Source organism: Sus scrofa, chromosome 9 (assembly GCF_054392235.1).
Source record: "Sus scrofa isolate SSC_HxYL_T2T_F1_AM1 chromosome 9, Sscrofa_HxYL_maternal_Yorkshire_Landrace_v2.0, whole genome shotgun sequence".
In the NCBI taxonomy this organism is placed as follows: Eukaryota; Metazoa; Chordata; class Mammalia; order Artiodactyla; family Suidae; genus Sus; species Sus scrofa.
Window position 1 is genome coordinate 114065569 of NC_139391.1, and position 24072 is coordinate 114089640.

A 24072-nucleotide genomic window follows, 5' to 3' on the forward strand; every position below is an offset into this window, starting at 1 on the left:
GTGGAAACAAACCCTAGTATCCATGAGGATTCGGGTTTGATCCCTGGCCTCACTCAGTGGGTTAAGGATCCAGCGTTGCTATGGGCTATGATGTAGACCAGCAGCTACAGCTCCTATTTGACCCCTAGCCTGGAAACTTCCATATGCCATGAGTGTGGCTCTAAAAAGACCAGAAAAAAAAAAAAAAGTACAAGAGAAGAGTACATGCAGATCGTACCTCTGGCTACAGTAGTTTTTGCCTGAAAAGGCAGAGATTTCTGAAAACAAACTTCAGGTTTTCCCTTTTCTACTGAAAGAGAACTACATCAAAACCATGGGACCATTCCTGAGTTCTCCAGCACATAGAAGAAATGGTTTCATCTCAAAGGGTTTAACTCCCCCAAAAGGTTGATCATAAACCTCCTGCCCTCAGGGCATGCAGATGTGCAGCTGCTTGGTTTCAGTTTACAGTTTTCTGACCATACATTCTTGGCTTGTGAAAGGTGACATAGTACCAAGATTGGTAAAGACATTGTCACAGATCCACCTGGAGACTAGATGCAGAAAATGACTTCCCCATAGGCCACTTCTCTAGAGGGCGCTGTATAGAAGAGGGAAGCACATGTTCAGGCTGACTTATAAACATAACCTTATCCCTGGGGACAAGCTGGAGGCCAGTTCTGTGACTTAAAGTCAGCTTTACTATGTCCACAACTAGTTATGAAGGTCTTAGAGATAATCACAAAAATCTCTCTCCATTCTGACCCTGAATACAGTGGTCTTCCAGCCTACGGTGTACCCATAACCAAATCGGATGAGATTTATGGATAAAGAAAAAAAGGAAGAGTTCCCATTGTAACTCAGCAGTAACAAATCCGACTAGTATCCATGAGGATGTAGGTTCAGTACCTGGCCTCGCTCAGTGGGTTAAGGATTCGGTGTTGCTGTGAGCTGTGGTGAAGGTCGCAGATGTGGCTTGAATCCTGTGTTGCTGTGGCTGCAGCAGCTCCGATTTGACCCAGAGCCTGAGAACTTTTTACATGCCACACATGTAACCCTAAAAAAAAGAAGCAGAAAGCAAAAAAGGAGTTTTTAACTTGATAAACTAATGTTTTGCTGTTGAATGAATTTCTAATATACAGTAAATGTTTTTTAAAAAATGAAATATTACTTTAATTTCACAATATGATACTTAACTGATTTCATATGTTTGTGTGTATACAGACATATATATGCTGCATCTTAAGAGATTTCCTTTTCTATCTTGAACCAACAAAGGACAGTGAAACTGTATTTGTCCCACATTTGGTCAAATAGGCTCTCAGTCCTCAGTTTAATAAGGTTTCAGAGAAAACTACCATGAAATATAAAAATTCTGCCTGGGCACAGAAGAAAAATATCTTTTGAAGAGCTCCTTAAAATGATGTTGAACTGTTTGATATTCTACATTTATAGCATTCTGATAAATCAGTATATATTTACTCTTTAAAGTGGATTGTGTAACATCTTCCTGCCCAACAAAATTGAGGGGGGGAACCATCAGATTCGGGAGTTCAATAAAAATTTATTAAATTTAAAGATCAAATAAAAAATTTCTAATTGCTAAATTCTGTGAGTAGCCAGCTTTCTTTCCTGCTGACTTAATGTGTATACACAGTAAAATACTCTAGACTCTCCAGTTTTGACCTATTTCTTTTCTGTGACTCTTCAGGCATACAAATCCCCAAGTGTTAAAGAAATCTCAAATCCTAAGACACATCACAGACTTGACACACAAAAATCATTACCTTAACCTAGTTTTTCCCTCCTAAATTGTCAAGAGGGAAAACCTCAAGTCTATTTTTAGACTTATGTAAACCTGTTATTTCACTTTTGCAAAAAATCAGGAGAGAAATAACATGAAGCAAAGTTTAGGATTCAGGGTTTCACAGGAAACCCTGGAGAAAAGCTTCCCCATATCCTAGTTCTGGATTCACTTTCACTGCATGCGATCCCGGCCCTCAAGGCCAATTTGTGTTTTAATATAGGAAAGAAATGCAGCTTTCAATCAGGAACGGAAAAGGTCACGAACATGAAGCCAATTCAGGAGTCCCATTTTCTCCCTTTCCCATCAACAGACTAGCTCGGACCCCTCTGCTACTTCGCTCCTGGGCCTCCCCTGTTCCCTGCGGTCTGCACATTAGTCCACTATCCATTACTCCCGTAAGGACACGTGTTCTTCTTGCCCATTTCTACAGCCTGTAACCCCGCCCTCCTCGGTTCCCAGGCCCCTCCCACAGCACCACCGGCCAATAGCTCCTCGAGGCGTAGCCCGACCCCTCCCCTCCCGCCCTGGCCCGCCGCCTTTGTTCTCCCCGCTCTCTCTCTCAGCCTGTGCGCTCCGGGTAAACCGAGTGGCAGCCGCTGATTGGAGGCCGCGGCGCAGCCAATCAGAAGGGGGCACCTCACGTTAGGACTCAGAGCTTTAAACTCGCAAGCCGCCGGGCGCGCGGTGGAGGCTGGGGTGGAGGATCTGAGCTGTGGGCGGTGTCGCCGGGCTCATACGCTCACCCAGGCGCTCACCGCCCGCGCCTGGAGTCGGACTGGGATTGGCCGGCCAGCGGCTTCCCCCGCCCCCAGTCAATTGCTGGCGAGGTCTTCCGGGGGGTTTCTTTCCCTCCCTCTAGGTTCGTTTCGCGAGACCAGGGCCTGAGGTCCAGGAGCGCCCGGCAGTAACTGGAGTGAGGAGGCCTCTCCGCACCGCAGCGATGAGGCCCCGGAAAGCATGCCTGCTCCTCCTGCTCCTGGCCCTGGCTCAGCTGCTGGCCGCGGCGAGCGCCGGGGGCCCAGACGAAGGTGAGCGGCCGGCGGCGGGTCGGGCCTCCGGGCCCGGGGGCACCGCGCGCGGGCACCGGCGACTTGCTGGAGTTTGAAGGTGGTAGCGCGGGGCAGGGTCGCTTAGGAGATGTGGAAGAGGAGGGCGGCGAAGGGGCCGGGGCTGCCCCGGGGCTTAGGATGTGGAGAGGTGTAAAGTGCCTTCTTTGCACGCTGGCTCCTTCGCCCAGATTCTGTTCATTTTCCCTCGGGTCCGAGGCTGACTGCCGGCTCCTGGGAAGGGGCGCTTGGGAACTGGTTAAGCGTTTTAGGCTAACACGCTCAGGGAGGGTGAAGGGAGAAGGGCCGTTGATTTCATAACAGATTTTAGAGAAGCGGCGAGGGCGTGAAGACCCAAGTGGGAAACCTCTTAAGCATTTGCGTCTTAAAAATGTGGTTTATACGTTCACATATTATTAACTCAAGGGTTGTGGTTTGAGGGAGAAAGGGGTGGCTTGGTTTGCATCTTGTGGAAACTTGGAGGTAGCATTCTTTCTGCAAGCATTATTTCAGCACTTATTGTATGTGCCTATCACCGCGCTGGGTTCTGGAAGTTAAGTGTGGACCCTGCCAGTAAAGTGCCCGCTCCGCGAGAAACTTTGGACAGCTACTTGTCATGGCTCCTGCATTGTTCTTTGAAATCAGCTAGCTGGAAACAAATGGTATAAGAGAACTTGGAAAATTGGAAAGTTATAGTCGAGAGAAAAATGCTATTCCTAGAGAACAGCTCCTTGCTGGTCTTAACCTTCTTCCTCTCTGGCCTTTCTCTAGATGACTAGAGTTTTTTCCTGTTGAGTTTATTCCAATATAAATACCCCCCCTTTCTAATGTTAGCGTGTAGGGGAAGTCTGAACTTTATACTCTTTCAAACAGATTGAGTAACTTTTATGCCAGTCACTGATTCAAGGGTCTTTACCCACATAGAAAAGGAAGTTAGAAACCACCTCTTGAAAAGAACACCTGCCAGCAGAAACTAGAGAGCCATGTCACCTACAGGTGTGTCTTAGGACCTTTATCCAAATCACCTGGTGCTTATTTGAATACAGAGTCCCAAAATAAACCTAGCAGAATGCAGGGGTGAGCCCTGAAATCTTCATTTCACAACATTCTTCACTGATATGAAGGGCAGAATAACTTTGGGAGGCATCTTGAAAGTTGGAGAACCAGTAAAGGGGCGGGGCTAGTTTTTGGATCTGAGCGGAAAAGCAGACAGCTTTGTCTTGGTTCTGACCTAGTGGTTCTGTTTTTCGGGATTCTTAAAAGGCCTGGAAGAATGGCAGTCATGGGTGGGCACCACAGGCTTCTAGGACAAGTGAATTTGTCATTTGGGTCACAGGTCACTGATGCCATATGTAGTGATGGAGTGTAGGTCCTAGGAAGCAGTCGCCTGTGTGGTAAGTGGGGGATTCTCTGGGGTCTCGTGGGGTGGGGCTTCTAGTTGTTACCTTGACTCTTTCCCATCCCTAGCCCTTCACATTTAGCTTCTAACACAGATAACTGTCCTGTGGATTTATTTTGGAGCCACACTTTCCTCTCCCCTAGATGTTCCCAGTGTTCAGGGTTTTTTAACCCCCTCTTTTTTGCCTCTCATATTTTAGATTCAAACAGCCCATTGGTGCCTGGGCCCATAAAGGCCCCCCCAAGAATATAGTTACTGAACAGAACTTAAGCGCTGATGACATAAGCCTCAGGTTGTTGGGCTTCTTTTCTCTGACTAGAGGCCACCTGTACTCCACGTCTTTTCAACCAAGAGAGTAAAGAAAAATATTTGGATTCTGGTTCTTGCCTGCTTTTATTGGGGATTGGTTTAGATTTTAAAGTCAGGGAAAACTCACTTCAGTGCAGTGCTGAGGAACTGTTCAGCTGCCCCTCTCTTCTCATTTCTAGGAAATAATTATCAAAGGAATCCGCGTAAAGGTTAGGGCACCCTGGGAAAAAAGTCTGATGTGACAACAAGGCATAGCAGCTGAGTGTTCAGGACCCTGCTGAGTAGCTTGTGATCCTTGAGCAGGTGACTGAAGCTCTGTTCCTTCATCTGTAAAGTGCATGTAATATGTTTCTCTTGGAGGATGAGACTCAGTGCTTAAGTGCTCAGCACAGAGCCTGGCACATGAAACATATCAGTTAAATGGTGTTATATCTGAGAACAAAGTTCTCTTTCTCTGTTCAGTATGGACCTAATGGTAGGATTTACTCAACTTTTATGGGCACTTCTCTGATGGGGAGAGAAGAGTGACCAGCTAAGGAGGTTGGTGGGGACATCCTGGAGGGAGCTGTCTGCATCCAGGCTGGGCAGGATCCAGTGTTGTCAGGTGTACTGGTGAGAATGGACAGGGGTGGCAGTGGCCTAATTAGAGGAGTGGCCTTACAGGTGGATGTGTGGAGCTGAGGCTTCATTCACAGCGTGCTGAGGAAGATGGCACCCTTCCAGAAGGTACTGGAAAGCTTTGGATATATTTCTATCCTAGAATGTCCAACTTTAAAAGTGAAGCCCAGTGAAGAATGGTCTCCCCATTAATATGTGAGATATTTTCCTTGTAGGGATGTGTGGGGTTTTAATCAGGAGGAATATCGAGCCAGCACCTTCTCCAATTGCAGAGGAAACCTTCTCCTGGGGATTGACAGTTTGGGGAGGAGTGGAAAGTGGGGGCCATGAAGTTGAGGATCCTTAATCATGTAGGGGATGTTCTGTCATTTTGCTTATCCTTAAAAATAGAAAACGAAAACCAATTTTCTAAAAAGTATGAAGAAATGAGTTCACTGTTAGGAGCTCTGTCCCAGGATAACTCACGGACATCCATTTAATCATGAGGGCCCCATCACTAGGACTCACAGATCATTTCTGGAGGAAAGCATCTTTGCTTTTGCTTTTCTTAAAATTCACCTTATCCCTGTGCTTTGAGCAAATAGCCCAGTCCCTCTTCTCTTGCTGTGTTTCTTAGCTTGAAGAGAGGATTAATTCCCCTGAGCTTTCTTGCCAGCCTTCCTCCGATCTATCCATCTGCCTGCAGGTAAACTTTATTTTCCTACTGAGCCAAGCAGCCAGGTGGTGAGAATGGAGATGCACCGCCTGAGGGGCTTGACTAATCGATGCAGGTCTTCCAGGCTGCGTGAGCGCCCAGATCTGGGGCAAGGCATGTGGTGCTTCCTAGGTCTCTTGACAGGAGCAGAGAACTTGCAAAACATCCCTGCATCAAATCCCAGGTTTACAGCCCTCGTGTAGGTCACTTGGAGTGGGACTTTGGTGGGGGGCGGGTCAGGCTAGCCTTTGGAAAGCCACCAAAGTGATCAGGGTCCCTCAGGCCAGCAGAGGTCAGCTAGTCCTTGCCCTGCAGGGTTGCTGTAGGCAGTGTTCCTGGAAGTCCTGGGAGCCCCGGGCTAGCTGAGATTAAATGCAGAGGTTCTCAAGAGTGTTAGGTCCTCAAATTTCTGAGGACTGGGGTATATAGATAGTATTGGCTGCTGGTGTCCAGCAGAAGGGGATTCAGTGTGATGTGAGTGTAAAGAAAGGAGCTGAGGCCACCAGCCTGAGAGGTGGAGACGGTGTTGAGCCCAAGTTGTCTTCCTCTGGGTCCTGCCCTGCTATAACGAGGAGCCCGGTTCTCATCGCTTCCCCCAAGCTCCTGCAGATAGTGCTGGGGGGCCTGGGGCTGCTGCAGGCCTGTCTGCCCCCAGGGTCCTGGCTGGGGAGGAGGGAGTGGCAGGGTAGCTGAGATGTGGGTGTGTTGGGGAGCTGGGCCCAGGTGTATGCGGAGGGCAGGAGAAAAACTGAGGGCTGGGGAGGGAACTCGCCCGGGAAGCATAGGAATCTGCTTGGTTTATACTCCTCAAATCAATGGGTTTTCATTTTGGATTTTAGAGCTGTTTATCCTGCCCCTGCAGTGGAGGGACTTGGGCCTGAAGTTGGAGAGGGGAATGTGAGAGGAAAGAGCAATGGGTGTTTGAAGGGACAGTGTGGATGATGAGGTGGAGTGGGGTAGGTTTGGGGTTTCTTTTTGTCAGTAGTGTGCAGACAGGTAGATTTTAGAACTGCAAAGCTGCCGCGCTGCCCAGACCAGTTCGTGGCTTGTCTGAACAGATGTGGGCCCAGCACTGGCTTAGGGTGGGGGCGGCTAAGACCAGCAAGTCCCAGGGGTTTCAGCGTCCCCAGGGCAGGCTTTCAAGCTCTGACCTCAGCCCCACCATCAGTGCTGCCTTCTCTCCTGGGAAGCATCTCCGAAAATGAGTAATTGGCCCCTTAAAACATTCTGCCTTCAGAGTTAATGAAATCGTGCTGGCTGCACTTCTGTTCACTAACGTGACAGCAGCTGGGGAGCTTGGGTGACAAGAACTGCCATTCCACAGATTTCTGGTACCTGTAGTTCAGCAAAAAATTCAGTTGGACCTTGATAATAAGCTGTACTCATATTCTTGCATTCCGGGAAGAGAACGTTGCTTCCAGGCAGGGTGTCGGACAAAGCTGTAATTTGTGTGTTTGATGCCCGGTGGCCTGTAAATCCTAAAATTCTTCATGGGATAACTTCATCCTGGAGATTACTTGGGCTGACTTGATAATAAAATATAATTCCTCACCCTCCTCCCTTTATGCTTTGGCCTTTGCTGGAGGAGTATAACACCTATGGGGCTGTTTTTTTTATGTGTATGAGGTAGAATGCCACCCCTTTCAGAAGTGAAATAGGAGTCCATCCTCCATAATGAAAGGTTGAGACCCAGTGCCTGTTTCCTGTTCATTATGATTTGGGGGCCAGGCAGTCATTCTTTGGTGGGTGGGGGTGGGGTGGGGGGAATGGAGAGACTGGATATGAGCCTCCTTGTAGAAGGCAGAGAGGATGAGGAAGAGGAATTCCTGAAAGTTAGCCTGGCCTTTGAGTGCAGACATGGGGGAGGCACAGAGTGAGCGCCTGAAACGCACAGTGTGGGTGTGGGTGAAGGGCTGGCGAGCAGGGAGCCCTCCCTGGGCCTGGGCAGGAGGCATGCAGAGCAAGGGCGAGTGGCTGCATTTGGAGAGGGGCCGGTCCTGCCCTCTAAGTCCTACTTTGGCCTTTAGACTTTAAATCTAGATCTGCTCTTTTTTTTTTTTTTTTTTTTTTTTTCCGTCTTTGTGTCTTTTTAGGGTTGCACCCACAGCATATGGAGGTTCCCAGGCCAGTGGTCTGATCGGAGTAGTAGCTGATGGCCTGTGCCACAGCCACAGCAACGCCAGATCCCAACTTCGTCTGTGACCTACACCACAGTTCATGGCAATGCCGGATCCTTAACCCAATGAGGGAGGCCAGGGATCGAACCCGCAACCTCATGGTTCCTAGTTGGATTTGTTTCCGCTGTGCCCCGGTGGGAACTCCTAGATCTGCACTTTTCAGACTTTTTTTGTTTTTTTGTCTTTTTAGGGCTGTACCAGTGGCATATGGAAGTTCCCAGGCTAGGGGTCGAATTGGAGCTACTGCTACTGGCCTATACCACAGCCACAGCAATTCGGGATCTGTGCCACTTCTACGACCTACACCACAACTCACAGCAACGCTGGATCCTTAACCCACTGAGTGAGGCCAGGGATTGAACCCACGTCCTCATGGATTCTAGTCAGGTTCTTAACCTGCTGAGCCACAACAAGAACTCCAACATTTTTTTTTTAATAATTTAATGTATTATTGGATCAGGTAACATTATTGTCACATACATGAATCACTATGATTCAGAGGTCTGTCTCTTAGTTGAACTTATTTCAACTCTGGGTTTTAGTAGCCACTGTAACTAAGCAAACGACCTCAGACATCTTTTAGTCACAACCTCCCTTTAAATGAAATCTTTTTTTTTTTTGTCTTTTTGCTATTTCTTTGGGCCACTTCCGCGGCATATGGAGGTTCCCAGGCCAGGGGTCTAATCGGAGCTGTAGCCACCGGCCTATGCCAGAGCCACAGCAACGCGGGAGCCGAGCTGCGTCTGCAACCTACACCACAGCTCACGGCAACGCCGGATTGTTAACCCACTGAGCAAGGGCAGGGACCGAACCCGCAACCTCATGGTTCCTAGTCGGATTCGTTAACCACTGCGCCACGACGGGAACGCCCCTAAATGAAATCTTAAGTGGCCACCCAACATGCAAACTTAGAGCAGAATTTCTGTGGTTTGGGGGGCCTGAGGTCATCACCTCTTCATGTGGTAGCCCCACCAGGGATCACTCTGGACACAGGACCATTCTGAGGGTTTAGCGTTCTAGGAAAGTTTTTAAGGAGAGGAGTCACCAGTTTCCTAAGCAGTCTTAATATGTTCTGCTCAGATTCTTCTCATAAAGAAGATGCTCTTGAGGAGGAGGAGGAGGAGGAAGAGGACGACGATGAGGAGGAGGACGACGATGACTTAGAAGTTAAGGAAGAAAACGGAGTCTTAGTCCTAAAAGACTCGAACTTTGATAACTTCGTGGCTGACAAAGACACGGTGCTACTGGAGTTCTACGCTCCGTGGTGAGGCCCCACGCTCCACTTCCATCAGCCAGCTACGCCAGGGGTTCCTCTCTGTCACAGGCTTGACCCCTTGAAGTCATCCAGACCCCACAGGGCGGTAGTGTCGCGGTGCAGGACCCCAGACTCCTGGTTCAGGAGCACCAGGAGCTTAGCATTCTGCCAGGTTGCATTGTATGTTCAGTGAGCCAGCCCTCTCTGACTGGGGCCCCATGCACCTCAGAGTCCAGTGGTTAAAAAATGTGAACATGTCCTCAGATAGTTATAGCTGGGGGTGGCTAATGAGCTGTGATGACACAGAGACCTGTGCGGGTGACACACCCCTTGTGACAGATTCTGCCCCCTCTTTCCCCCTGCCCAGTGCAGCTTGGCCCCAGGGTGGTGGTGGCAGTGGGGCTCCAGTAAAAAAAGCGAATGGACCCTGGGGCAGTAGCCTTTCACCCTCATGGTGCAGCATGTCATGCTTCTTCCCCAGCCTCTCTTCTGTGTTTTTAACCTTCCATAATCCCATCTTCTCTTTCTCCTTTCTCCTGCCTTCCTGGGTTCACTTTAGAGACAGAATAGTCAAGATATACTTAATGTTTGTCCAGTGTAGTATGAGATGTTTTATATAAAACATCTTAAGTCCTTTGAATCAGCCTGTGAGGTTGTATTTTTCCTGTTTTATAGATCAGCCCTGCTCAAACATCTTGGTCTCAGGACCCCTTAACCCTTAAACATTGAGGACCCCCAAGAGCTTGTTATGTGGGTCATGTTTATTATTAGTTACCATATTAGAAATTAAAACTGAGAAGTTTAAGAAATGCATCTTGGAGTTCCCTGGTAGCCTACCAGTTAAAGACTCAGTGTTGTCACTCCTGTGGTGCAGGTTCAGTCCCTGACCCAGAAGTTTCCACATGCCTGTTTGACTTCCAGCCGCCTCAGCCTCCCCTGTTGTACGTCTCTTAACCACAAACATTTCTGGTCCCAGTGCCCTGGGTTTTGTTTGCGTTGCTGGATGTATGTCTCCTTGGGTCTGGTTAACCTGCTTCTCCTCCCCTAAATCTCATTCTTAGGTGCGGACATTGCAAGCAGTTTGCTCCAGAATATGAAAAAATTGCAACTACCTTGAAGGAGAATGACCCTCCCATTCCTGTCGCAAAGATCGACGCGACCTCAGAGTCGGAACTGGCCAGCAGGTTTGATGTGAGCGGCTACCCCACCATCAAGATCCTTAAAAAGGGGCAGGCTGTTGACTACGAGGGCTCCAGGACCCAGGAAGGTGAGCAGTCCTGAGCTGCTGGGGAGGTCAGGGCCAGGACTCTCTTCCTCTGGACAGGAGAATGGAGGTGATGAGGAGAGGAGAATTTGGATGGTAGAGGAAGGAAGCCAAGTTGAGTGGGCTGGGAGTGACCCCTGCTAGAGTGTCCAAGGTAACCTTGTCCTTGGATGGGAGGAGGTACCTTCTTCCACTGATCACCATAAAGCTCCAGGTCTGGAGCTGGAGTGTTAAGTGACACTGGAGGCCACGGGCCTTGGTGTTCTGCAGCAGTGCTTCTGAATGTCTAGCTTGCATCAGACTCACCTGGGGCGGAGAGGGGGACTTCGGTAAGGCAGATTGCTGACCCCCGTCCCAGAGCTGATTCCCTAAGTTTCAGGTCTGGCTTAGAAATGCAAATTCTTGTGAATGCCCAGGGCTTGCCGAGCCTGTGAGTCCAAAGCCTCTTGTTGGAACCGCTGGTGTGGGGAGCATTTGTAAAACCAGGTCTGATGGATCCCTGCCTGGCTCACATCAGGCACTAAATAAGTTTCGTTAAATGAATGAACAAATAACACTGTGGTAGCCTTTAGCGCATCTCTTGATCACTTTCTTAAAAAAGGGAAGATTGCTTTCTGCATTTTCCATTTTCAGTATGGCAAAGTGAGAATAGCACTGAACAGGTTTGGGGTCTCTCTAGCTATTTCATAGCCCTGTGTTCCCTGCAAGGGCTCCCTTTCTGCACATCGGGTCTCTCATCATGGAGTGTGAGGTTTCATGGACTTGCTCTCACGATTCCCTTCCAGTGGGTGTGAGAGTCTGTCCTGTGATTCTCTGAGCACTGGAGCCCACATGCGACACACAGAGAAAACAGATCAGTGCTTCATGGCTATTATCTTCACATTATATTGACTGGATAAAGTGTTTTCATGTGGTTCTGAATTCAAAGAGGTGGACAACCAATAGTGTTTTGACCCTGACCCTGGTTATCCAGCTCCCCTCCAGGAAGGTGGCTCGAGTAAGGTTTCTCCTGTGTCCTACAGGTGCTTTGTACACATCAAAGCAAATGTGTCTCTGTGGGTGTGTCATTTTTACACAGTTGTTTGCATATCTTACATTGTCTGCACCTTCATGTCTTTACCTAACAAGTACGTCTTCGCCATCATGGTGCACAAGGAGCTGAATCTACAAACAGGTTGAAAGTGGTGTGCTTGGTTGTTTAGAATAAGGAGGCTTGTGTACTTGGAGGTCTGCTCCACTGGCTCCTTGCTGGATTCTAAAGCCAAAAAAAAGCAAAGGTTTGCAGCTGCTCCTCCTAAGAACCACTTGGAAAGTGTTTTATGAGAATGTATTCAGTGTCCCATGCCTGGCATTGAATCTGTCCCCAGGGACCAGGCCATAGATGGGCCTTTTTATCTTGGTTTCCCAGGTGAGGCCAGTGCAGCCTGAGCAGCGTGGGAGCCGCTGCTCCTCGTCTCATGTTTCTCCAGTTTGGTCCCATTTTGTGACGTGCCTACTATGCCAGTGCTAGATGTGTGCGTCTAAATACATATGTATTTCTACATACTATGGCTAGGCACACGTGGGGACCTGTTGGGCTTCACTTGGAGTGAAGTGTCTGGTAGGAAGTGTCACTCCTCAGATTGGGCTTGGACTGTCCCATGCAGAAGGCAGGGGGACATGTGCAGTGGAAACGTGACAGGTGCTTGTTGGAAACAGGTAGAGTGGCCCTGACTGTAGATGCCATTGGGTTTCAGGAAACCACACGTGTCCTGTGCTGTGGCCCCACTTCCTCTTTCTGCCCTTCCCCTCCTGCCTCTGGAGCGAGGCTGGGGCCCTGTGCATGCCCAGTCTTGTATGGTTTCTTCCAGAAATTGTTGCCAAGGTCAAAGAGATCTCCCAGCCCAACTGGATTCCCCCACCAGAAGTCACTCTCGTGCTGACCAAAGATAACTTCGATGAAGTGGTGAATGACGCAGACATCATTCTGGTGGAGTTTTATGCCCCATGGTAAGGTGGTGTCCGTCTTGGCGCTGCTCAGATACTGATCAGGCCCAGCCTGCCAAGTCTGCTCACACTAGGCATGTGCCAGGGGAGCAACCCCAAAGGAACTGTCTCTGTGACAGCACGGCTCTTTAGGCAGTGGGAGGTGACACCCCTTCAGTCTGCAGGAGGCATGGGAGGAAAGAACAGAGCTGCCCAACAGCAGGTCAGGGGTGGCAGTTGGGGCCTGTCCCAGACTTTGTCACCTGAGCCTCGCTGCCTCCCTCCTGAGGTGTTTGAATCTCGGTTTTATCTCTCTTCATCTCTGGTCATGGCTCTTTGTTCCAGAGTGAATCTCAGAAGATGACCTTCAGCCTTGCTTTACACTCAGGAGGCACCCCTTTCTTATGCTGGAGCCTCAGGGTCCCCACAGCTTTCCCGTCTTTTTTTTTTTTTTATTTGGCTTTTTGGCTTTTTGGCTTTTTTTTGCTATTTCTTTGGGCCGCTCCCACGGCATATGGAGGTTCCCCAGCTAGGGGTCTAATCGGAGCTATAGCCGCCAGCCTACGCCAGAGCCACAGCAACGTGGGATCCGAGCCGCGTCTGCAACCTACACCACAGCTCACGGCAACACCGGATCCTTAACCCACTGAGCAAGGGCAGGGACCGAACCCGCAACCTCATGGTTACTTGTCGGATTCGTTAACCTCTGCGCCACAACGGGAACTCAAGCTTTCCCGTCTTTGTCCCCTCCCCCCATTCACCCTTCACAGGCTTGTGTCCACTTCTTGCCCGTCCCTGTGACCTTGGAGAGACAGCAGTGAGTGATGGCCTGGAGCAAGATCTTAATTTTCTGCTCAGGAATTGAACCTGGGCAGCCTGGATGAAAACCAGGAGTCCTAGCCACTAGATTAGCTAGAGGCTAAAAGCAGAATTGCCCTGATTCTTGCCCCCTGTTGAAAACAAGCATGTTTCAAGGAGGCAAAGACTGTGAAAACAGGTATAAAGTTTATTGTTAGAGTCACAGTACAACATGTGGCAGAGCACACACAGAAGTGGTTTATTTATTTAAGTCAGAAACAAGTAAACACACCCTAAAGAGGAGTGCGGGTGTGGGCATCCCCCTCAATGAAGAACGTGCCAGAGAGGTGATTTAAATCACTTATATAAGACAGTTTTTCCAGGTCTTTGTTTACCTTTGGCCAATTATCATGTTTTTTCACCCCTGACTGGACCTAGGACCCTCCCCACTATGTGTGTGCATCTTTTGGGAAAGACGGATTCCGGAGCAGAGGGTGCCAGGATGGTGTCAGGACTTACTATGGCCTGGTGTCCCCTTCCTTTCTGATCCCTAGAAAGTCTTACTGTGCATGTGTAATTGGGGAGATCTCCTTGACCCCAGGAGTGATCGAATGGTCATCTTTCTTAGGTGGAAAATGAAACAAGGCCTAATATTGAATAGGCGCATGCAGCAGACGAGTTTCCAAAGACCAAGATAGCCCCAAGGCCACAGACTACATGGCTCAACAAGACGACCCCTGTCTTTATAAAAAAACCCAAGCACTCTCCTGTGGCTGGGGAGCCCATGTCTCGCCTGCTCAGAGCTCCCGACCACTCTGTTGGTCAACAAACTCCGCTTACAGTCTCGTTGCTCCAGCCTCTGCCTCCTCCTTCCCTGCCATTCTAACAATCTTATCTCTCTACTCCAGCTGAGCTCAGCTCCTCAACGAACTTTTTCCTTGAGGCGGAAACAAGGCCCAATTTTACAAGTCCCAGCTATTCTCAGCCCAGGAGCCCACCTACCTCCTACCTCACCTCCTGTCCCAGCTCAGCCCTTACATCCTGTATGAAGACATCCCTGACTTGTATTCTTACCCACCCCCACTCTCCAACCAAGAAGATTAATCTTGGCCTTTCCTGCATCTTACCCGGGGCCACAGTTACACCCTTGGATGCGTGCGTGCGTGCGTGTGTACATCTCCTGTGTGTCAAGTCCACAGGAGGAGGCCATATCCTGCTGGCCTCTCAGGAACGGCCTGGGCAGTGGCCTCATAGGGAGCAGCGAGATCGACTGGATCTCTCCAAGTCTCTCGAGAAGGCAGGCTGGGTTTTTGCACTGCACTTAGCTGGGAGGCTGTGTCTGCACTAGAACAGGCTCCTGACAAAACTGCTTCCTCTTGCAGGTGTGGACACTGTAAGAAACTGGCCCCTGAGTACGAGAGGGCTGCCAAGGAGCTGAGCAAGCGCTCACCCCCGATCCCCCTGGCAAAGGTTGACGCCACCGCAGAAACTGACCTGGCCAAGAGGTTTGATGTTTCCGGCTATCCCACCCTGAAAATCTTCCGCAAGGGGAAGCCCTTTGATTACAACGGCCCACGGGAAAAATACGGTACTGCCGCCTGCTTCTCCTGCCTTGGTGAGGGGGGGAAGCTCCTGGCGCATGTGGGCGCCCTGGACCCCTGAGCCCCTCTCAGGCCTGTGATCTGCTCCCAGGGATTGTTGACTACATGATTGAGCAGTCGGGGCCGCCCTCCAAGCAGATCCTGGCCCTGAAGCAGGTCCAGGAGTTCCTGAAGGATGGGGATGATGTCATCATCATTGGCGTCTTCAACTCGGAGAGTGACCCAGCCTACCAGCAGTACCAGGACGCCGGTAAGGAGAGGCCCTCTGGGCTGGACTGAGTGCAGTTGCCCAGGCCATCTGAGGTGGCAGGGGAGTCTACTACCTTTGCATAAAGCTCCTGGGCATGGATTTAGGGGGTGGCTTGATGGAAGCATTGAAATTGCATATGTGGGAATGGGCTTTCCTTTTCGCAGTCAGGGGTGGGGATTGGTTTTCTGCTGCCTTAATTACACATGGATGATATGATTTCTTACTAAGTAGACAAAAGGACTATGCCATCCTCTTCCCCTTTCAGGAGCCCCTTCCCAGAGCCAGAAAGTGGGGGTTTCTCCATCAGTTCTGGCTTTGCTGGTGGTTAGCAGCACTGTGACCATAGTCGGCAACTCGATCAGCTAGTGACCTCATATCCAATATGACAACCTGTCCCACTTGGAAGGCTGTTAGATCAGTTGAGATAATGTGGAGGAAGTGCCTAGCCAAGTGCCTGGTGACACTAAACACTCAATGAATGCTGGCCTGGGAAGTGACTTGGTCATGCACGGCTGTCAGTGGTGTCCAGCAAGGCAGGTGTCCCAGCCACCCTGGACGGCCCCTTGGTTATGAATGAAAGGTGGTTTTTCAGGGACAGGGATCCTCTTGGTCTCCATCATCTCCTCCGGAGTACCCTCCATTCCCTCACCCCAACTCACACACCCCAAGATGGCTTGGGTTTCTACTGTAAAGTAGTGAGTAAGTAATCTGTTAAGTGCACTGCTTGCCACTTAGTGCGGACTTCTATGATGTGCAGTAGGGGTTGTATGTGTGTCCAGTGCAGATTAATGTAGTAAAATTTAAGCAGAGCTAAACTCATTCATGCCTCCTCAGTCTTCCGTTGTGCTAGAAATTTGTAGGGGGTTCCCTAGCCCATCCAGGGCCATAGGCAGCTGCCGAGTCCTCAGACCCACACCTTTATGTGATGCCGATCCCCGGGGTCTTGTCAAAATGTAGGTTCTGGTGCTGTCAGGCTGGGTGAACCTGGGTGCTGCCTGTACTGCCAGACCAGCCACCCTACTCCCAGTCTGACTCATGTGACTCCACCTGGCTGGCTGGGCGAGTCTCAGTCAGGGGTGAGAGTCACTGGCCCAGGTGTGTGGACTGTGGGAAGGAGCCAGACACAGCCCTAGGGATGCAAGGTGGGTGACAAGGAGGCTGGTGGGAGGGGAGCAGTGGGGGAAAGAATAGACAAGTTCTTGAAGTCTCTCTGTCTCTCCACCCATGGTCACCTGATAACAAATGCCAAATACCCAAGGCACCTAGTGGCTTAGGACAGGTAGAGACTGACCTGCACCTGCCTTCTTGGGGGGGAGGATCTTATTCCATCCTCACGCTGGTCTGTCGGGTCCTCTGTTGTATTTCTACAAAGGAGGGGCTGGGGCTCGGGGAGGTGACTAACTAGCATGCCTGAAGTCACACAGTTATCAGGTTGAAAATTATTATTTGAATCTAAGTCTGCCATCAATTCCAAAAGCTCTGAGCGAGGCCAGGGATTGAACCCGCGTCCTCATGGATACTAGTCGGATTTGTTTCTGCTGCATCACAACAGGAACTCCCAGTTTATTTTTAAAATTAATTCTAAGACATACAGGTTTTAACTATCCCAAGTTTTTAAATCCGAGCTCCTTTCACGTGTTTAAGCTCTGGGTATTGACCACACTGAGTTCATGGCAGTCATTACACTATTTACTAAGCGTTTGCTTTGGTTGATGTGGGCAGTGAGTTGAACCCAGATCACTTAAACAGTTGAGTAAATTGTGCCTTTCTCCTTCTGTTAATTTCTCAGCTAACAGCCTGAGAGAAGATTACAAATTGTACCACACTTTCAGCACTGAAATAGCAAAGTTCTTGAAAGTCTCCCCAGACAAGTTGGTCGTCATGCAACCTGAGAAATTCCAATCCAAATACGAGCCTCAGAGCCACGTGCTGCACATCCAGGTGGGTGAGGGATGCCAGCCCCTGGGCGGCTGATGGGCATGAAGGTCCTGGTCCAGCCAGCAAGGTGGTTTTGAAACATGGAGATTTCGCTCCATACATAGGGTCTAGAGTGCCTTTTCCCCCTCTCTCTGCCCCTCCAGTAAAGGCACAGGTTCCTGGGAGGCTCAGGATGGAGCACAGGATATGGGAGGTACAGGGATGGCAGTGTCTCACATACATGGTGGCTTCTGCCAGAAAGGCTACCTTACTCTTCATATCTCCTGGTGGTCCAGCACTGACCTGCATGGCTGGTGTGGCTCTTGGCCAGGCTATGCTTCTGGGTCTAAGCTAAGCCACACTTTTCCATGCGGCAGCTTGAGCGCTGGGTAAAACTGTAGGGTATGGCATGTGGACTTGGCCATTCTTTCCGTTACCTGCCCCCACTCCCTGTCTTTGTGAGGGGTGTGACACTCACCTTGAGGGGCAAAGGGAGTTCCCAACCTAGGGTGAGCTCAGGTGAGCTCAGTGTTCCGAGTGCTTCCCGGGGGCCCCTACCCTCCACAGAACAGATCTTCAGGTTTGGAAGAAACCTTACAGCTGGAATCCAAAGATTTTATTTGATAGAAAGAGACTGGGCTGCAGAGAAGTGAGCTAGTAACACTGGGGGTACACAGCCAGTTAGGAGCAGAATAAGGGGAGAAGGCAGGTTTGCTTCTTCCCCAGCCAGAAAGTATAGGGTGGTTGCATCTCACTCCCTCTGCTCCGGCTTCTTTCTCCCTCTCGCGCTCTCCCACATTTATTCATTTATTTATTTTTGGCTATGCCTGCAGCATGCAGAAATTCCTAGGCCAGGGATTAAACCCTCGCCACAGCAAAGACAAAACTGGATCCTTAACTGCCAGGCCATCAGGGAACTCCCTCTTGCTTTTTTTTTTTTTTTTTTTTTTAAGCATCCAGAGATACTGACCCTGGGTCCACAGAGGAATCCTGATGAGCTTGGGGTCTGGGGACCACAGGAATCAGGCACAGTTCTGTGTGCTGTGCATGTTCCCAGGAAAGGGGTCTGTCTGTAGCTTTCAGTAGATTCTTGAAGGGGTCCTTGATGCCAAAAGGTTGAGATCTACACATCACTGTTATTTTACTCTTTTTTTTTTCTTTTGCCTGATCATGCATTTAAAAATTTTTAAATGGATTGGTGTTATTTATGTATCATCTTTGTTCCAAGAATTATTTAAGGCTGCTTTACAAAAATTCACACAACACAATAAAGGCAATTTAAACAAAAGTGGATTTAGAAATTAGGACAAAGGGAAGACAAGGGCAGGACAGATAAATGTGTGTAAAGTCAGCAAAGCACTGCTGTGAGACGGGTCAGTCACTTACTTACAGATGTGAGGAGGCCTTTGGCCTTTCAGATTTGGGCCTGTGGGTGCTGAATGCTCAGCTCTGGAGCACGTGTGTCTTGAGTCACTCAGCTCTACTATTTTTTCCCTCCACACCCATGGCATGTGGAAGTTCCCAGGCCAGAGACTGAACGCATGCCACAGCAGTGACCCGAGCTGCTGCAATGACAATACCAGATCCTTTACCCTCTTTGCCACAAGGGAGCTCCACTTGGCTCGCCTTTCGAGTGTGCCTTCTGAGTGACATTTGGTCCAGGGGCTGACTAAAGACGCCCCATGGCCTCTGCTTCCTCCTCCCACCTAGCCAGACCTGCCATTTTTCAGTGCCATCTTGGGGCACCTGATCCAGGCGACCCTGACCATCCATCCAAATGGGACTAGGGCTCTGGGGGAAGAGAGCAGTGATCATCCACAACTTCCTGCTGGGCAAGCGGCCTAACCTCGCAGTGGCTGGGTTTCTTCTGCCCTGTGAGGTCCGCCTTTGGGTGGTTCTGAGGCTGGCATCTGGAGGACCAGAGGAGATAGGGTCTGACTGCACACTCACCCCAGCTTTGGTGTGGTGGGCATTCCGGCAGGCTTTCTCCAGGCAGAGCTCAGAACCCAGGTGGCCACTTCCCTTCACATCTCCTGCTGTGTCCCTGACAGGCTGCTGTGAGGGTCAGACCAGGGAAGATTGGGTGTCGGTATGGTTCCGTCCACGATAACGGCTGCAGTCATCCAAGAGCCAGGAGATCCAGACTGACCTGGAGGGCGAGTCCTGACCCAGAGGGACAGGCAACTGGCTCTGTGGTTGCCTAAGAGGCCCACTTGGGGACGGGGTCCCAAGCCCGTCCCTCAGGGCAGACGTCTTTTCCCATGACAGTGACAGAGAGCTGCGCCTCACCCACCCTCCTCTTGCAGGGCTCCACGGAGGCCTCCGCCATCAAGGAGCACGTGCTGAAGTACACCCTGCCCCTGGTCGGCCACCGCAAGGCCTCCAATGACGCCAAGCGCTACTCGCGGCGCCCCCTGGTGGTCGTGTACTACGGCGTGGACTTCAGCTTCGACTACCGGGCAGGTGAGGCCGGGTGGGCGCTTGGCAGAGATGTGGACCTAAGGGCTCCAGGGTCTCCCCACTCCCCTGCGCTCCTCCCTGCTAGAGCTGGAGGGGCGCCTCGAGGTGAGGCAGCGAGACAGACCCCTGAGCCCCGACTCTGGGCGGGCAGAGCCTCACATTACGACCTTTCCTGAAATGCTCCTTCGGGCTGCGGCCTGAGCCTGGTTGGAGGGTCCGAGCGGCCGCATCTGGGGCCCGGCCTCTGTGGCTTCGCTCACAGCCTTCGGTTCCATCCTTAGCCACTCAGTTCTGGCGGAGCAAGGTCCTGGAGGTGGCCAAGGACTTCCCCGAGTACACCTTTGCCGTGGCCGACGAAGAGGACTTCGCCACGGAGGTGAAGGACCTGGGGCTCAGTGAGAGCGGTGAGGAGGTGAACGCAGCCATCCTGGACGAGGGCGGCCGCAAGTTCGCCATGGAGCCCGATGACTTCGATGCCAACGCCCTCCGCAGCTTTGTCACTGCCTTCAAGAAGGGTGAGCCTGCCCGGCCTCCGAGTCCCTACCCCCTTGTTCCCAGGAGCCTGGCCCAGGGTTTCCTTCTGGACCTGAAAGACAGGAGGAGGGGAATGGAGAATCCCTGTCTTTTGCCTTTTCTTGTTTTGTTTTCATCTTTCTTTTCTTTCTTTCTTTTCTTCCTTTTCTTTCTTTCTTTCTTTTTTTCTTTTTTTCTTTCTTTCTTTTTCATAGTAGAAAGAAAACATATCTTAGAAGTCTCACGGAGCCTTATTTTGAAAATATTTAAAGTACAGCAGGCTTTTGGATCTAGAAGTGTTTTGTGTGCATGGGAAACTTGCTTTGGCATCAAACAGAGGGAGTGTCTTTCTGATCTGGTTCGAGCACATGGCCCTGGGTCCTCAGCACTGGCTGCTGGTGGGCAGACATTCTCCTTCTTTCTCTGCCTGTGGCACCTGCTCTCCTAACCCTTCCACCCCAGCAGCATCTCTTGTGACGGCCTCACTGAACAGGACCCAGTGCCTGTTAGGCCTTGGAAGTAACCACCTGCATCTTCTCTGGGCTTTGCAGGATTTGGGAAAATAGAGGATGTGAGAGAAACCAGAGAAATAGGAGTGGGCTTGTGGGGCCAAGGTCTTGCCTGGCCCTGGCAGCGTCTGACTTGCCTGTCCTGCACGTCAGACCAGCCTTACTGCCTAATCCAGTCAGAGCCACCAGGATTCAGGCCTTTTGGCTCTCACACCCCTCCTCTGTTTGCTTTCCTCCTCAGGAAAACTGAAGCCAGTTATCAAATCCCAGCCGGTGCCCAAGAACAACAAGGGGCCAGTCAAGATCGTGGTGGGGAAGACCTTTGACTCCATTGTGATGGATCCCAAGAAGGATGTCCTCATTGAGTTCTACGCACCCTGGTGCGGGCACTGCAAGCAGCTGGAGCCCGTGTACACTTCCCTGGGCAAGAAGTACAAGGGCCACAAGAATCTAGTCATTGCCAAGATGGACGCAACATCCAATGACATCACCAATGACCGCTACAAAGTCGAGGGGTTCCCCACCATCTACTTTGCCCCCAGTGGGGATAAAAAGAACCCAATTAAATTTGAGGATGGAAACAGAGATCTGGAGCATTTGAGCAAGTTTATAGAAGATCATGCCACAAAACTGAGCAGAACCAAGGAAGAACTTTGAAGGCCTTGAGAGTCTACAGAGGGCAAACACAGAAGAGACCAGACACACTGCAGCTTCCAGCAGTCGGCAGGGGAGCCCGAGCCAGCCGTGAGCCTGACAGGTTTCCTCAGTGGCAGTATCTCAAGGTGTTTTTGTTTTGTGTTTTAATTTTTTATACTTGGGTATTTCACCTCATGTTCTGAATACTGCATAGGTATGAATGACTCAGTAGATTAGTCCAGAATTTTACAGAGGATACATCTATTTTTATTATTATTTGGGATTTGATTTTTTTAACCTTTCACCTTCTTTAATATATTTCTTCAAAGCAGACAAGTTGAATCTCTTCTGTGTGAATTTTTTCCCCCTTTTTTTTAATTTAAAATGTAAGAAGCCTTTGCCAAATCACATTGCCTTTTATCTTTTTATTTCATCATTGTCTGAGGGATCATTAGCTGAAGATCGGACTGTTGGTGTGTGGGTTTTGTTTCTTCCTGTTGTGGTACAAAGTGAGGACTGTCGCCAAACACCCTGCCGAGGACATCATTTCAGTCCAACTTGGAGCCGCCGCTTGGTCCAGGGAGAAGCAGCATCTCTGCAGGCCTGGGTATCACTGTGCCTTCTCCTCCCAAACCAAGGACTTTGGGTGGGAGCATTTCCCAGGTGCCCTCAGGCTCAACCTCCAAGAGGCCGCCTGCCTCTTCAGAATTGACCTTGCCAAGGAGGCCTGAGCTGGGGCACAGGCGGCTATTTTAAGGTGATAGGAAGGCTAGGGAAGACTTTCATGATGGAATAAAGAAATGATTGAAAATGAATCTCCGTCACTGTCTAGAGAGCATCGTCCCATCCCAGAGCCTCAGTGCACTGGAGATGGAGAGGCGGGGGGTGTGTGTGTGTGTGTGTTGGGGGGGCAGTGCTCTCCACCCTGAAGAGTGCAGGTTGCCTCACCGACCCTGAACGCCCAGGGTGGGATGGCATCCTGAGTGGGGGCGGGGCATTGGTTGGCTCCACTCTTGGTTATGTGGGAGTGGGCAGTGGTGCATTCATTCCATCGTGAGGGGGCAGGGATGGAGGACAAGGCCCTGAGCTTCTGGGGGCTGAGAGGAGGGGATGGAAGCTGGATGGCTGTCAGGTTCTGGACAGTGTGTGTGATGTGAGCTTCAGTTGCTGTCTCCACTCACCTGTCTGTAATTTTGCTGGAACAAGTGATGCGGGCAGCTGGGGACAGCACTTTCTGCAGTGGCTGGTGTGGTTGTTGCAGGGGTTGGGTTGGGCAGGGAGCAGCTCTTATGGAAAGGGACCTTTCCAGATGATCTGTTTTCAGGTTGAGTCTGGCCAAGGCGGACTGAGAATTGGAAATGGGTAGGGGGGAGGGGAGTAGTCTGGTAAGTCCTCATAATCTCCAGTGTGACAGGAAGTCTTCAGTACCATCCTGGATGTCCTCTTCCCTCAGGAGCATGAGCAGGCACCCACCATACCTCCACCCCAGGGACTTTGTGCCAGAAGCTCACAGGAGTAAATACGGGTGTGAAGCTTAAAGGCATTTTCTTCAACCGAGAGGCACAGTCATCCAGCATGGACCAGGGTTTCCATGCTGGGTGGGGATACTTCACACAGCATATGTAAGGCCATATTCACATGTGGCCTCATTTGAAGTGAGGTGTCAGGAAAGCCTGTTTTGAAGTGACATCGGAGCCCAGCAGAAGAGAGGAGTGAGCCATTCTTGCTGTGATCCCAGGACCTGCAGCATTGGCACTACCTGGATGTTTGTCAGAAATGCAGAATCTTAGCTGGGCCCCAGACCTGCTGAATCAGAATCTGCACTTTAAGGAGATCCCAGGAGATTCATGCTCAGTGAATGCAAAGGCCCTGAGGCAGAGATCAAAACATATCCTCTTCTGAAATACAGTCTGGAAGCCAAGTTGCTCAATGGAGTGTCGGGTGAACTCACCCTATGTTGACTGTTAAGAGCCGACCCCTGGGAGAGAATTGACCCCAGACTGGTTAGGGAGCTGGTAGACTGGTGGTGAGTAAATCCATTACAGTCCAGTGCATTCAGTGCCAGGGCCCAGCCTGGAAACCTGAGCAGCCCTTCAGAGAGACTGACTGGGAGCCAAAAGGAGGTGAACCTGCCAGGTTGAGGCATAGCAGGTGCAAAGGGACAGAGGCATGGAAGTGCAGAACTGCACGTACTGCACAGAATATGGGAAGAAAGCAGTGATGCAAAAGGAGGTGAGATGAGGCTGGACGAGGTGGGGCCTGAAGGTGGGGATCCTCCTGTGGGAAGCAAGGAGTTTGACTTCCAATAAGTTTGCGGGAAACCACGATGGTTTTAAGCAGGGAAGTAGTGTAATCAGGTTGAGATATGAAGAATGAGAGTAACAGTTAACAGTTATTGGGCATTTAGCAAAAGCCAGACCTCGTGTCCAGCAATTTGCTGGCTTATCCCAGTTTCAGTGGTCTGCGAGGTAGGTACTTTACAGCTGAAGAAGGGAAGGCGGGAGAGGTTACCCAGCCCCAAGGCATGTCTGTAAGTGCAGGGCTGTGGTTTGTGTGCCCTCAAGTCTTGCTATTGCATGTCCCTTGTAGAAAACAGCCTTCTGGTAAAAGGGGAGCCAGGGCCAGCTGCAAGGGTGTGGGCTGCATTTTGAATGCTAAGTGGGCTCTTAAGGGGCAGGGCTTGCAGGAGTCTGATGGAATCTGAGGGTGGGTGAATGGACCAGAGAAGCCTGGTATGGATATCCGGTTTCTGAATAAGGTTTTTCATTTTTAATTACTTAGCTTCTCGTGTCCACAAGAATGAAAAGAATAGAAAACTCCATGCCTGTTATTCATCACCCACCCAATTACCAAAATTTCACTAGATTTTCTTTCT

General features: G+C 50.3%; 1 protein-coding gene across 1 annotated transcript; it reads left to right on the top strand.

The window, feature by feature from the left end:
* Positions 1-2602: 2602 nt before the first annotated feature.
* Positions 2603-22012, top strand: PDIA4 (protein disulfide isomerase family A member 4). The gene is given in 10 exon segments (NM_001267834.1): positions 2603-2814; positions 9110-9293; positions 10346-10551; positions 12399-12537; positions 14694-14899; positions 15004-15162; positions 16952-17103; positions 19386-19542; positions 19821-20054; positions 20803-22012. Coding segments are annotated over 10 exon segments (1941 nt in total). The 5' UTR covers positions 2603-2726; the 3' UTR covers positions 21219-22012.
* Positions 22013-24072: the final 2060 nt, after the last annotated feature.